Raw genomic sequence first — 13966 nt, 5'->3', positions numbered from 1 at the left:
TCCAGAGCAGAACGGTACATCATTTCGTTCTCAAGTTATCGGGCTTTATATGCGACCACAGTCGGCCGCGACGCGTCCAATTCTGTGCATGCGGACTTTCCTGACGTTATGAAATACTTATCATCCGTTTTTAAGAGAACTATTAACTGAAAAAAAAATATTTTTGGACATCGTAGTCTGATATCTTCACATGATAAAGGACTGAATTTCTTCTCTCTGTGCACCATGTAGCGCCAAGTGTAATGTAATAAAAGAATGTTTTTATTATTTTGTGACTATTGGTACAATGTAATAAAATAAAATCTGAGCCGTGACTCATATAAAAAAGAAACACACATTAATACAATGGCTCAGCATAAAAGTGAAATAGCTAATGTAGGAATATTAATAACAGTGTAATGCGTTGTTTCATTTGGCCCGACGTGTATCAACACTCAGTAACTAGCTCAGTTCTCAGGGTAGTTACGTACTCGTCGATAATTAATTGTCCTTTGCTTATTTCCCAGCACTACGGTTATTATTCCAGGTTCGTGAGAAGTCGTGTGCTTATTGCACCAGAGAATATTTGCCAAGTCTGTTCGATGAACGCCGAGCGGGATTAGCCGAGCGGTCTTAGGCGCTGCAGTCGTGGTCTTTGCGGCTGGTCCCGGCGGAGGTTCGAGTCCTCCCTCGGGCGTGGGTGTGTGTGTTTGTCCTTAGGATAATGTAGGTTCATTAGTGTGTAGGCTTAGGGACTGATGACCTTAGCAGTTAAGTCACGTAAGATTTCACACACATTTGGCATTTTTTGTTCGATGAACACTATTGTAATACGTAACTTATCGTGGTTTCGCCTTGGTTCTCCAATATAAGATAACAAGAGTAGCATCTACAAATGAGATCCTATAGTGGGCCTGGAATCCTGTGACCAGACCTTTTCTGCCTGGGATGTTATCTCGTTATATAAAGAAAATCTGTAAATAAAATTGTTAAATTATTAGTAGCTGCCTCCGGTCTCGTGGGATGTGAAATAAAGTTAATTGTCCTAACCGACGGCACGTCTCGTAGATGAGCTAAAAGAAAAATGTTAAAGATTTTTCTAAGATGGCGCCTAACAATGAAAATTCTTTGTTAAGGCCCATATCTACTTAAGGCAATACAGGTATAGGCTCACAATAGATTGAACACATACACAAATTCTTTCGACAAAATAACCATTATATTTTTCGTGTTTTAAGTACAACCTACATTATCAGCTGGTACAGCATGATGAGCTTTAAACAAGAACGTCCTCTTAGGTCCGAATACAAGCAGATAAGATCAGAGAAAGACAAAAGAAAGATAGTTTATGCATAGAAGCGCAAGAGTCCTTGGAATAACATGTCCATTGTAGTTCTATCTCTTCTTCCTTGGCGTACTTGTCTATTATTTATAAAATTTATCGTAATATTTAGTTTACATTTCTTTAACCCCAGTCCACCCAAGAGAAACAGTACATCCATCAAATTAAATAAATCATTGCGTGATATTTTAAAGGTTTTGCAGAGGTAAAAATGCAATGCGTAAACGTTATGCACGGTTCATTTTAGATCCAGTCAGTAAAATGTAAATATCGAAATTTTATTTAAAATTGAGAGCATAACCGTAGCTTATTTCATTCCAAAGTTACTGGGTTTTATATCCAAAGGACGGTAGCGCATAGCTAATCATGTGGTCATAACAATCATCACATCACATCAACGATGCAAGGTATCGAAACGAGGTCTCTTGCAATTTATAGCACTCAATTAAGCACATATATTGCATGATAAATACTCGTAACTTTCTCACTCACCGAGACAGGGGCGTAACTCGTCCGCAGCAATGAGAGATCGGCGGATCAGGACGCTTTCAGACGTCCACAACACTGTAGGAAAACCCAAGCGGCTGGCATATTAAAGTCCAACAGCACATGGTTAACGGCGCAGCAGGACATCTATAAATGCCGGCAACAGCGAAATTGTTAGTACGATGGATGAATCCATGTGTTGACCGCACAAGGGATACAAATGTTGCCAGATCGCATTCATCATGTCATACGGCTCAGCACCCTGCATGACGATAAGGAAGGAACGAAGTGAGATTAGTGTTTAACGTCCCTTCAATAATGGGGTCATTAAAGATGAAGCACAAGACAGTACTACCTTTAGAACATGAAAGGAAATCGGCCACGCCCGTTAAAAGTGAACCATCTCGGCATTTTTCTTGACCGATTTAGAGAAATTACGCAAAACGTGGATCTGTTTGGCGTGACGGGGACATGAACTGTCGTCCTCACGAATGCAAATCCATTGTGTTAATCACTGCGCGACTTCGCTTGGTAAAATGGTACAAGTGCGCAACACGTGCACATACTTCTGTGTCGCATAGACAGCTGTTTGAACAACAGGTATTACATTTCTGACATATGAAAGCCAATAGCTGTGAGTTATACTCGAAGTCTTTCAACAAGGTAACGCAAGACTGCATGGTTCCTGTGGAAATTAGCAGCATGTCTGCTATCGTGTGACCCTTAACTGATATACAAGTTATGGGGAAGAATCAACAATGTTATGCAAATCACACCAAAGTGAGTTTATATTGAACCTACGCAAAGTATGTAACGCAATCTTATAGTGGCCCTGATATAAATCCTACATGGGGAGTTAGCCTCTCATATAATTTATTCATTAAATTAATTGATCAAAGTTCCCATCCAAAGGTGATGATGGGAAAGGAGTCTGGTGTATGTGAGGGTTTAATAGATAAATGCTATCCTAAATATTTGCAATTACGTTTATTTTCTGTGGTTGGACAAATTGGTCATTTATTTGTACAACGAACAATCATATACATTTACATAAACCAAACATGTAAATAGTCCTCATTTGATAGAGGTATTGGCAAGAACCTAGTACAAACGACGCTGCCAGGATTGTAGTGTGCTTCTCTATTATGAGAAGAGGGCACAAAGAGAACAAAATGGTTCAAAAGGCTCTGAGCACTATGCGACTTAACTTTTGAGGTCATCAGTCACCTAGAACTTAGAACCAATTAAACCTAACTAACTCAAGGACACCACACAGATCCACGCCCGAGGCAGGATTCGAACAAAGAGAACAGGTGAACTATATAATATCGATGAACAAGTAAGTAACTAGATACAGTACCACGTTATCACCTAAGGAGGCAAAGTGGTTCTACAGATGTCAGCACCGAAAACGTCAGTTAGAATTTTGGGGGGCCGAAAAATCAACTGAAAATCTATAGGACGAAGGTGCGTATATTGTCGACAATATGGCTCAAGTTACTATGCTGATGACTTCTCCTTCTCGTGGCAGGCCGCTGCTTGGGAATAGGCTCTATGTGTTCGTCCAGGTGAGCGGACAGGTGAAACTGCAAATGAAATTACTTTGCAGCAAGGGCGGCAAGGTATGTGACCGACTGCTGCAACCCCCTTCAAAATTATCTTCCGCCCCTTGCCCTGTGAGCGACCACTCTCCTGAGCTAGAACTTCACAAAAAAAAAAAAGGTTCAAATGGCTCTGAGCACTATGGGACTCAACATCCTCTAACAATCTCCGTGGTGTCTGTTTGTTCTATATCATGTCTCCCTACCACTTTCGCGCAACGACGCTCTGAGCGTGTTTTTTAGGCAATTGACTAGTTTGAACCTGGGACCTGCTGCTGGTAAGGATACGCTAGACCACACATGACAAGTAGAATTCAGAAGAGTTCAGTGAGACTAGCGATGATATAACCAAATACTAAATGATCTCAGCGTCAGCCCCACTGCACTCCCTGTAAAAGAATCTTAATACTAACTAAATTTAGTGGAAAGGGTTGAAGGCTTCCCTACTTTAGTTAGCTGGTAAAATAACATCGAAAAAGCAGTTAAGTTTACCACTGGAAATTTTATTCTGCTCACAAAACATTGTTTATAAATTGCACTATTGATAAAAGGAGATGTTTTAATACAGGATGGTAAAAACCAACTGCGTTCAACAAAAATGTGAACCAATATTCCCTGAATGAGTTTCCAAGTTCTACAATGGATCGAAGGATGACCTATGCCATATCACACCTATAATCTAGGTTTAAATTAAGTTTCACAAAAGAGAAAACTATCAAAATGGTCTACAGTGATCATCAATTATCTTTAATTACTTATCTAACTTGTCGTAAATTACAGTGGCTGATGTGGCTTTTCAATAACTATGTAACAGAAAAATTATCGCGTTTCAGATTTTTACTGCAAGTGCAAATGTAAACACCATGAGCTTTAATTGACGATCGACACTAGTATTACGCAAAAAGGGGTTGTAACAGATGAGACTTCTGCAGTTCTGAGTGAAGCTTTATGCGCTGTTATGCGGCATCGCGTGCGTTCATTACCTTGTCGGTGTTCGTCAGGGGTCAGCGGTCAGCACAGCTCCGCTCACCTCGCCGTCTCGGAAGCAACTCTCCTCCTAACTTCTCCTTACTACAATTTACCGAAGTTGGTTTAAAAAAACTATCTGGCTGTCTTTTCATCTGACCAATCAGGGTCTCAATGTTAACCTTAAGCTCCGCCTACAAAAATTCTATCCAATGAGAAACGTTATACTTTTCGTGGTGGGACAATGTTCTTAAAGTTTGCAACATAACAGAGACGCGAAAAAGTCTCACGCTAAAACCTGCAGCTGGTGTGGTCCTTTTATTGTTATCATAAGATCTATGCTGTTCTTCTGGAGGGCTCTATCTTTTAACATGGGCTGAGGGGTGGTCCTGACGTGAGAGAGACGTGAAAAAGTCTCACGCCAAAACATGTGGCTGGGGTGGCCCTTTTTGAGTTATCGTAAGATCTATACTGTTTTTATGGAGGGCTCTAGCTTTTAATATGGGCTGATGGGTGGTCCTGACGTAAAAGAGACGCGAAAAAGTCTCACGCTAAAGCTCTAGCTTTTAACATGGGCTGGGGGTGGTCCTAACGGTTAGCTGACGACGTGGGTGTCCGTCCCTTATCGTAGGGCCTTCTAACTTAACACGGTTCTGCTCTCGCCTTCTCGTTTCTCCCCTCGGAACTGCGTCTGTCTCACGGTGGGAAGGTATGACATGCATTTAGGCATTCTTGTGTTAGTCTGTGGTGTTCCATTTGCTCACTCGTTACTCGTATTACTTTGGTTAATTTAAAATCACGATTTATTCGGAGCTATGTGACATACTACTGGATTTTGCTTATCATGTCAGGGTTTTCATGGAAGGTGTTGGATTTGCCTGACACCTTACAATCTGAGGTCATCAGTCACCTAGAACTTAGAACTACTTAAACCTAACTAACGTAAGGACAATACACACATCCATGCCCGAGGCAGGATTCGAATCTGCGACTGTAGCGGTCGCGTGGTTACAGACTGAAGCGCCTAAAACTTCACCACTCGACACTGATAATCAAGGCTTTCGCCAGTTAAGGCCTTACAACCAATTAGTCTAAACTCCCATTACTGTACTCCATCAACCAAGGTGCCACTACTACTCCTTCCCTTAAATTACCGGCGGTGATTACAGACATGTGCTGAAATAACAGTTGAGCAGCCTATCATACCCTCTCCAGGACTTTGAGCGGAAATCTTCATGGTGAAGGGCGCCAATTGAACGTGATAGTTGGGATGTTACATTTGGAGCCGTTCTGTCGGCTATCCAAGGAGTTCGGCTACCTTTCCTCCGAAAGGAGGAACTGGGGCGCTGAGCTGGCTCGTTCCTGCCCGAAACTCTCGAGAAAACTGCCCCAACCACGGTAAACATAGCTTCTCTAGCTCTCGCTCCTGAGACCCGACGTGAAAGAGAAAGCCACCATCCTGGGGCCGAGACTCCATCTACGATTCCCAGTAACCACATATCTCCCCACTGCTGCCATTGTGAGCGGCTGGCCTCCACACAGCCTAAAAGTCCCCATTCATCTCCTGCGTGAAATGGGCAGAATAACAAAACGAATGCATCCTACTCCCGGTCATGTAAATGCCGCTTCATAGCATCCGATTACCTACTTTGCACGACAGTGTGATATAGTAACAAAAAGACGTTAATTTACATGTAAGCAAATTTAGATTTTAGAAATGCAGTATAGGCTGGTTTGATGGCCCATAACAAGTGTATGAACAGGCCAGAAGGCCTGCCACGTTGCACTTCTGCTGTCCTGACATGCAGCAGCACTCCGTCTTCAGGCCACAAGTGGCCCATCGGGACCATCCGACCACCGTGTCATCCGCAGCTGAGGATGCCGATAGGAGAGGCATGTGGTCAGCGCACCGCTCTCCCGGTCGTTATGATGGTTTTCTTCGACCAGAGGCGCTACCGTTCGGTCGAGTAGCTCCTCACTTGGCATCACGAGGCTGAGTGCACCCCGAAAAATGCCAACAGCGCATGGTGGCTCGATGGTCACCCATCCAAGTGCCAACCACGCCCGACAGTGCTTAACTTCGGTGATCTCACGGGAACCGGTGTATCCACTGCGGCAAGGCCATTGCCTGTCCTGACATCCTACCGCTTTAGAAACTCCTGCTCATAGACTGACCAGAGACTGGCACACAACCACTCACTAGCTGCTACATTTCATGATGGTTGGCACATAACTGGAGCAGCATGCAGTGATATATCTGTATCCGTCATCCAAACCCAGGCGGGCTGTAACTGTCGTTACTGCTCGAGGAGGCAGCTCTGTGTACTAACTTTCGCACCCTTATTTTACGAAGTCATTGAAAATTTAATCATGTATTTTTCCTACTGTATTTTATATGCACAATAAGTATATTTCGTTAATTACTGTTCTTCCTCGTGTCGCAGTTTTAATGGCCAGCATTTAAATTCAAAGGAATAGTACTGAAAGCCATATAAGAAATAAATTAACAGGAGATGTTACTTGTCCCTCGTGATACACTAAACAAGTCAGAACACTGTTGCAAAAACAATGTAAAAATGTGTCAAATTTAAAGGAAAGCAAAACCCTCAAGACTGGCGAAGTTTTACAGAAACTTGAAAAGTAGCACGAACTTCAATGCCAGATGCTTTTAACAGTTTCTCATATCGAAAATCTCCCGAAATCTGGTAGAAAATACAAAGCGATTTTGGTCGTATATAAAGTACACCAGCGAAAAGACACAATCAGTACCTTTGCTGTACGGTAATTGTAGTGTTGTTACTGATGACAGCGCCACTGTAGCAGAGTTACTAAATACGGTTTTCTGAAATTCCTTCAACAAAGAAGATGAACTAAATACTCCATCATTAGACCCAACAACAGCTGCTAACAATAGTAATTTAGAAGTAGATATCCTCGCTATAGCGAGGCGCCTTAAATCCTTTAATAAATGGAAGGATTTCCAGTTCTGATTGTATACCAGCCAGATTCCCCTCAGGGTATGCTGATATGACAACTCCATATTTAGCAGTCGTATACAACAAATGGTTCGTTGAAAGATCCGTACCTTCAGACTGTAAATCTGCACAATTCATATCAAAAGGAAACAGGAGTATTCTGCTATAATACAGACCAATATCACTAACGTCGACTTGCAGTAAGATTTTGGAACTTATACAGTGCTCGAACATTACGATACTGTGTTCGAGCTTACGATTTATTGAGAAACAGCCAACACGGATTCAGAAAATATCGTTTTGAGAAACATAACTAGTTCTTCGTTATTGTGAAGTAATGAGTGCTAGTGTCAAGGGATGTCAAACTGATTTTATATCCAAACGGCTTCTGACTCCGTACCTCACAAGCGACTTCTTATCAAATTGCGTGCCTATGGACTATTGTCTCAGTTGTGGTGCTGGATTCATGATTTCCTGTCAGAAAGGTCACTGTTGGAAGTAACTGACAGTAAGTCATCGAGTGAAAAAGAAATATCTGGTGTTCCCCAAGGAAGTGTCACAGGCCCTGTGTTACTCTTTGATCTACATAAACGATATAGGAGACAATTCGGGCAGTCCACTTACATTGATTGCAGATGACGCTGTCATTTACCGTCATGTAATGTCATCAGATGATCCAAATGAATTTCAAAATTATTTAGCAAGATGTCTGTATGGTGTAAAAAGAGGCAATTGACTGTAAATCATGAAAAGTGTGAAGTCATCCACATCCACATGAGTACTAAATCACACAAATCTAAAGGTTGCACATTCAACTAAATACTTAGGGATTACAGTTACGCATAACTTAAGTTGGGAGGATCACATAGTTAATGGTGTGGATAAAGCAAACCAAACACTACGATTGATTGGCAGGACACTGAGAAAGTGTCACAGGTATGCTAAAGAGGCTGCCTGCACCACGGTTGCCGCCCTCTCCTGGAGTATTGTTGTGCGGTGCGAGATCCGCATCAGACAGGATCGACGGAGGACATAGAAAAAAGTTCAAAGAAGAGCCGCTCGTTTTGTTCTATCAGGAAATAGGGGAGAGAGCAAAACAGATATTATACTTGACTTGGGGCGGCAATCATTAAAACAAAGGCATTTTTCGTTGCAGCGGATTCTTCACGTGAAATTTGAATCACCAACTTTCTCCTCAGAGTATGAAAATATTTTGTTGCCTCCCATCTACATAGGGAGGTATGATCATCATAATAAAATCAGAGAAATTAGAGCTCGCGCAGAAGTACTTAAGTGTTCGTTTTTTCCGCGCGCTGTCCGAGAGTGGAACGTTGGAGAAATAGCTTGAAGGTGGTTCGATGAACCCTCTGCCAGGCATTTAATTATGAATTGCAGAGTAATTTTGCAGATTTATATGATGTAGATGTAGTGTATTGTAATAAAGTGGTAATTCAGAGGAATGGGATGACGATTTTGGGCATCAACGTCTTTAAACGGGACAACCTATTCAGATCAGAGCAAAGCACTTATAGCCCGTCTCATATTTCGTTAAATATAAAATCTGTGAACTATTATGTTAAATTCCCCCGAAGTCCCTTTGACATTACCATTATCACTGTGGCTGTTGAAATTGCGAGGTGCGAGAACAATCTGGTTTCTCCACGAGTTCGTCCCTGTTCGGCAGCTTGTTCTGCGAATATGGGAATTTTAAGGGATGATTAGTGACTATTCAATGATGAACAAGAGAAATCTTCATTCACTTTTTCTTTACTCTACATAGATCACTGTTTATTGTCAATTACCAACATGCTCCCATGTATGCTACTTTCATGTGCTACATACGTTCAAAGCCGTATTACGCTTGCACAAAATGGCTACAGAAATTATCAAAAGAAGCGTCAGTCTGCTATGGTTAATTAACCAAAACTAGTCGCTGATAATGGCTGGCCTTCAAGGAGAGGAAGAAAGTTTCTCGATCAAAGAGCTTAAGAATGCACATCGGTGGGTTTCTAGAAATTGGAGAGGGCAGCGTGTTAAAATATATTTTAATATAATTCCTTTTCCCGCATTGTCTTTAAAATAAATATAAGTTGTTACACCCAAAATGTCCATCAACTGTGACTTTGGGGAAAATCTACGTTAGCAAGGCGTGACTTAACCCGGACTCATTTTCCCAGGATCTCGGAATGTGAAAGAACTAAGGGAACACGTGTACTAACGTCTGGTATGTGAAATCTATTTTGATACGGGCAGTAACTGTGGTCTTATTGTACAGCTTCAGATCTTTTCTTTTAATGTAGGCAACGTTTAAAATCATTCGTCACCTAATGGCTGTGTTATGCATTGCAGTATCAGGTGACCACTCAGAAAGAAGTGAGTACCTGTGCCCCAGTGTTTTCTAGTGAGGTACGCAGGTTACAGTTGTCATTTTTTGATGTCATTTTCAACCACACATAGCTAATCCCACAGCTTAATGCAGGGTAACTTGCAAGGGCGATCTGTTTGATTAAAAAAGGATGGACTTCCGATCGTGTTGCTGCAGATGCCAAGGCTCTTCATGTGTCATCCATCGATTGTTGAGACGCTACAGAGATACAGATCAGTACACAAGGCGAGTTGGACAAGGTCGTAGACGCATTATATCCCCACTTGAAAACCGATATCTACCCATATCTGTTTTTGCAGCGTCGCATGGATGCCTTTCGTTAATTACAGCCCACACTGGACCTCATGAGTAGCTGCACTTTTATGATAAACACCCAGTACCAGCACGTGTCTAAATTCGACAGCGGCTGGCTTTTGGCCTATTGAACTCGCAGTTCGTCGTTTCGCAATATTGCTGCTAGCATTGGATGGGATCCTACGACTGTCATGCCAATATCGAATTGGTCTTGAACGACCATCCGAAACCCCAAGCAGCACCACACAAGCCCCGTTTATTCGTTGTCGTAATTGTCATATGGACTGGCCGTCTGGCACGGTGGGATAGAGTGCCACTGGGTACGTAACACGAACAACTGTGGCTAGCATAGCCCGCAATCTGGAAGGCAAACGTCACGTTTCTGACGTGTTAATGCCGGTGGCTGTGCCATATCTTCGAAATTGCTGCGACTTAATCAACACGATAACGTAAGACCACTGCTACTGTTAACTTTCGTAACGGGAGCCGCAACCTCTCAACCAAGTATCTCCTCAACTGGCATCAGTGAATCTCACTTGCCAACAATGCTTGGCTGACCCGGACGGACACACATCCAAAGTGCTAACAAAGTCCGACAGCGCTTAACTTGGGTGATCTGATGAGAAACAGTCTTACCACTGTGGCAGGCCCTTGGCAGCTCCCCAAATCAACCCCAAATAACCTGCAGATGTAATCATATACTCTTATTACCATAATGCACGCACACATCAGATAAGTTCGTTGTTTTTTATCCTTCTTGGTGTTGAAATTTTAATGGCAATTTGCAGGCATAAATAGCACAATTGCAGTTAACGAGTAAATCTTGATAATCTTTCACGTAGCTAACTCAACGCCTATCTTTCCAATATCGCGTTTCGCAGTTACGCTTCTTATTCTTGAATCTTACTCAGCTCTACATTCTGCGGCAGGACGCGCATGCTGCTACAGCTGGGCACCGCGGTGGCGGCGCGGGATCTGCTGCTGGCGCTGGCCGCCGTCGACGCGTTTCGGCCGTCGTGGCTGTGGCGTCCTCAGGACCCAGACGCGTGCCGCTGGCTGGGCGTGGCGCTGCACTACGCGCTGCTCGCAGCCGCCGCCTGGACCACGGCGGCCGCCGTGTGGCAGCTGCTCAGACTCGGCACGATGGTCGGGCCTCAGGTATCTCCGCTCGATTCGCTATCAATCTCACTAGAGTGTTCGGTACGCCGCGGGGCAGATGTGTGGCACTCTCTGTGCAGACGTAAGGAGTATTTTGGGGTGATGCGCCAGCCACTATCTCTCTCAAAAACTGGCTACGATGGAGTATGCAACATCGTTGCCAAAAATAGTAGAAAAATTTACTTGATCTGCGGTAACTCTCACCTTCACAAGTAGTATTTCTCGTTCTCTTTACACTGAAGAGCCAAAGAAACTGCTACACCTACCTACTACAGTGTTGCGTCCCCGCGAGCTCGCAAAAGTACAAAAAAAAAAAAAAAAATGGGTCTGAGCTCTCTGGGGAGTATGGGACTTAACAGCTGAGGTCATCAGTCCCCTAGAACTTAGAACTACTTAAACCTAACTAACCTAAGGACATCACGCACATCCATGCCCGAGGCAGGATTGGAAACTGTGACCGCAGCGGTCGCGCAGTTCCAGACTGAAGCGCCTAGAACCGCACGGCCACACCGGCCGGCCTATGCGGATGACCCGGTTTCAATTCCCATACAGCCACTATTTTTCCTGGGCTGGAGGACTAGCACGGACGGCACTGAGCCTCGTGATGACAACTGAGTAGCTACTTGATCGATTAGAAGCGACTGCACGGCCTGGAAAGTCTGCAAACCAGCCGGGAGAACGGTGTGTTGACCACATGCCCCTCCATAATGCATCCGCATGATACGGCAAGGCAAGGAATGACACGGCGGCCGGTCGACATCCCTTAGGCCTTTAGGACTTCACGGCCTGGAAAAGAGTTCGGTTTACTGCAGCAAATCCTTGATCCTCATTAATTTTTACTCCCACGCACTAGCAAACTGACGATTCCTTAATGCTTCAAGGTGTCTACCGTCAACCGTCCCTTTCTTAATTCAGGTCGTGGCACAAATTTCTTTGCCCCCACCCCTCCCCTCTTATTCGTTTCATCGCGTCTTCATTATTTACAGAAGCTACCCATGTAAACTTCAGCATTATTCTGTAGCAACACATTTCAAAAGCTTCTGTACTCATTTTGTCTGCAATTTATTTCATCCACGATTCACGTACACACAAACTATACTGACGACAAATACCTCCAGAAAAGACTTGCTAACATTAAATTAAAATCCGATGTCAACAAATTCCTCTTTTACACAAATACTATTTCTGTTACTATCAGTTCTACGTTTCGTATCCTCTTTAAGTGGATCATCTACAGTTATTTTGCTGCCCAGATAGCAAAACTTACTTACTACTCTTAGTGTCTTTTGTCATTAAGTAATTCCTTCAGAATCGCATAATCTGATTTATTTACATTCCATTACCAGTGTTTTACTTTTGCTGATATTCATGTTCAAACACTTTTCTAGACAATATCCATTTCGTTCAGTTGCTCTTCCAAATCCTTTGCCATTTCTGCCAGATTAAAATGTAGTTGCCCAACCTCAATGTTTGTATTTCTGCTGCCTGAACCTTAATTCCCTTTCCGAATATATATTTATATGCTGCATAGCGTGTTACGCTACAATTGTTACTACATAGGTGACCACACTAGCACCTCGAAAACATTGTATTCTCCAATCCTTTAAAAAAAAATCCTGTCCTGATACTTGCTGAAAAGCAAACTAATCCACCAACTAAGAAGGTACGAAAAATTTCCACTTGCTGGGCACTAGTATGCCTTCACGTTATACAACGAGTCCTGAAATACTAGTGGCTCTTAACGATTCCGCTTACGGCAAGTCATTTATGTAAAACTGATTATCGTCAGTGTATAGTAAGTAATCATAAAGTAAATGGCACTCACGGATTACGAGACAGATGGAAAAAAAGTAAATAAACTGTTTATTATTTCAAAAGTAATCGCCATAACTATTAATACACTTACCTCACTTTGAGACAAGATGGGTAATACCTTCAACGAAAAATGGTATCGGTTGCATAGAAAACAATGATTGTACCCAGGCGTCCCAAACAAACTGACAGTCACTAATGTCTCTCTATGGAGCTCCAAAAGTTTAAGAAATCGCATATGGAGATACCGTGACTGCGAACCGCAGCGGCTCGTCTCGAATCGATCCATCACTGCAAGCGTATCTTGCTACTGAACAAGCTTGAGCCAAGCCCATCGTTGTAAGTGTTTTTCCAAGAAATTCCTTGAGGGCGTAATTTGCCCACTTCAACTCTATAGAGGAACTGTGAGGGCTTCCCAGGGAAAATTCTGCAGCATACTTGAAACAACCAGCACACACACATGGCTACACTCATTGTTCTATAGCCAACTGCAAACTTTTTTTTCAGAAAGGCATTCACTATCTTGTCTTGCAGTAGTGCTGTGCCCCAAACAAGTTCAGTGGACGAAATGTAAATTTCTTAACGTTTTCTCCAGCCCCAGCCAGGCAGTAGAGAGCAGCACAGTATTTTCGACATTATATCAAAACACTCCAGCCGGATGGGGTTTTTAGACACCAGTCACAGCCGAGATGCATACAACTGCTGACACCGTAACACAGTGACCATAACTTTTCGGGTGGAGTATTGGACTTGTAATTCGCGGTGAGATTCTGAATGATGGAACTGTGTCAAATGGATATGCGCTCTAGTGTAACAGCAACTCTAAATACGACCACTTTCGCTATAAGTTTGCTTTCTGAATAAACATTATTCTAAAAAAATCGCAACTGAGTGGCCTACATCATATATAGGTCGATAATTTAGTTCCCGGTGTTATTATTACTGTTATTATATGTTAACTTTGTAT

General features: G+C 42.8%; 1 protein-coding gene and 1 pseudogene across 1 annotated transcript in view; one reads left to right on the top strand and one right to left on the bottom strand.

Annotated features, from left to right (window-relative positions):
• Nucleotides 1-13966, top strand: part of LOC126336487 (uncharacterized) — a 237498-nt gene that overhangs the window by 163332 nt on the left and 60200 nt on the right. The window contains exon 11 of the mRNA XM_050000230.1: nucleotides 10959-11187. Coding sequence (XP_049856187.1) covers nucleotides 10959-11187 — 229 coding nt within the window. The remainder of the gene's footprint in view (nucleotides 1-10958; nucleotides 11188-13966) is intronic.
• LOC126337166 (5S ribosomal RNA) lies at nucleotides 6387-6503 on the bottom strand (annotated as a pseudogene).

This window comes from Schistocerca gregaria, chromosome 2 (assembly GCF_023897955.1).
Source record: "Schistocerca gregaria isolate iqSchGreg1 chromosome 2, iqSchGreg1.2, whole genome shotgun sequence".
Classification (NCBI taxonomy): domain Eukaryota; kingdom Metazoa; phylum Arthropoda; class Insecta; order Orthoptera; family Acrididae; genus Schistocerca; species Schistocerca gregaria.
This window is presented reverse-complemented; position numbering and strand designations above follow the sequence as displayed.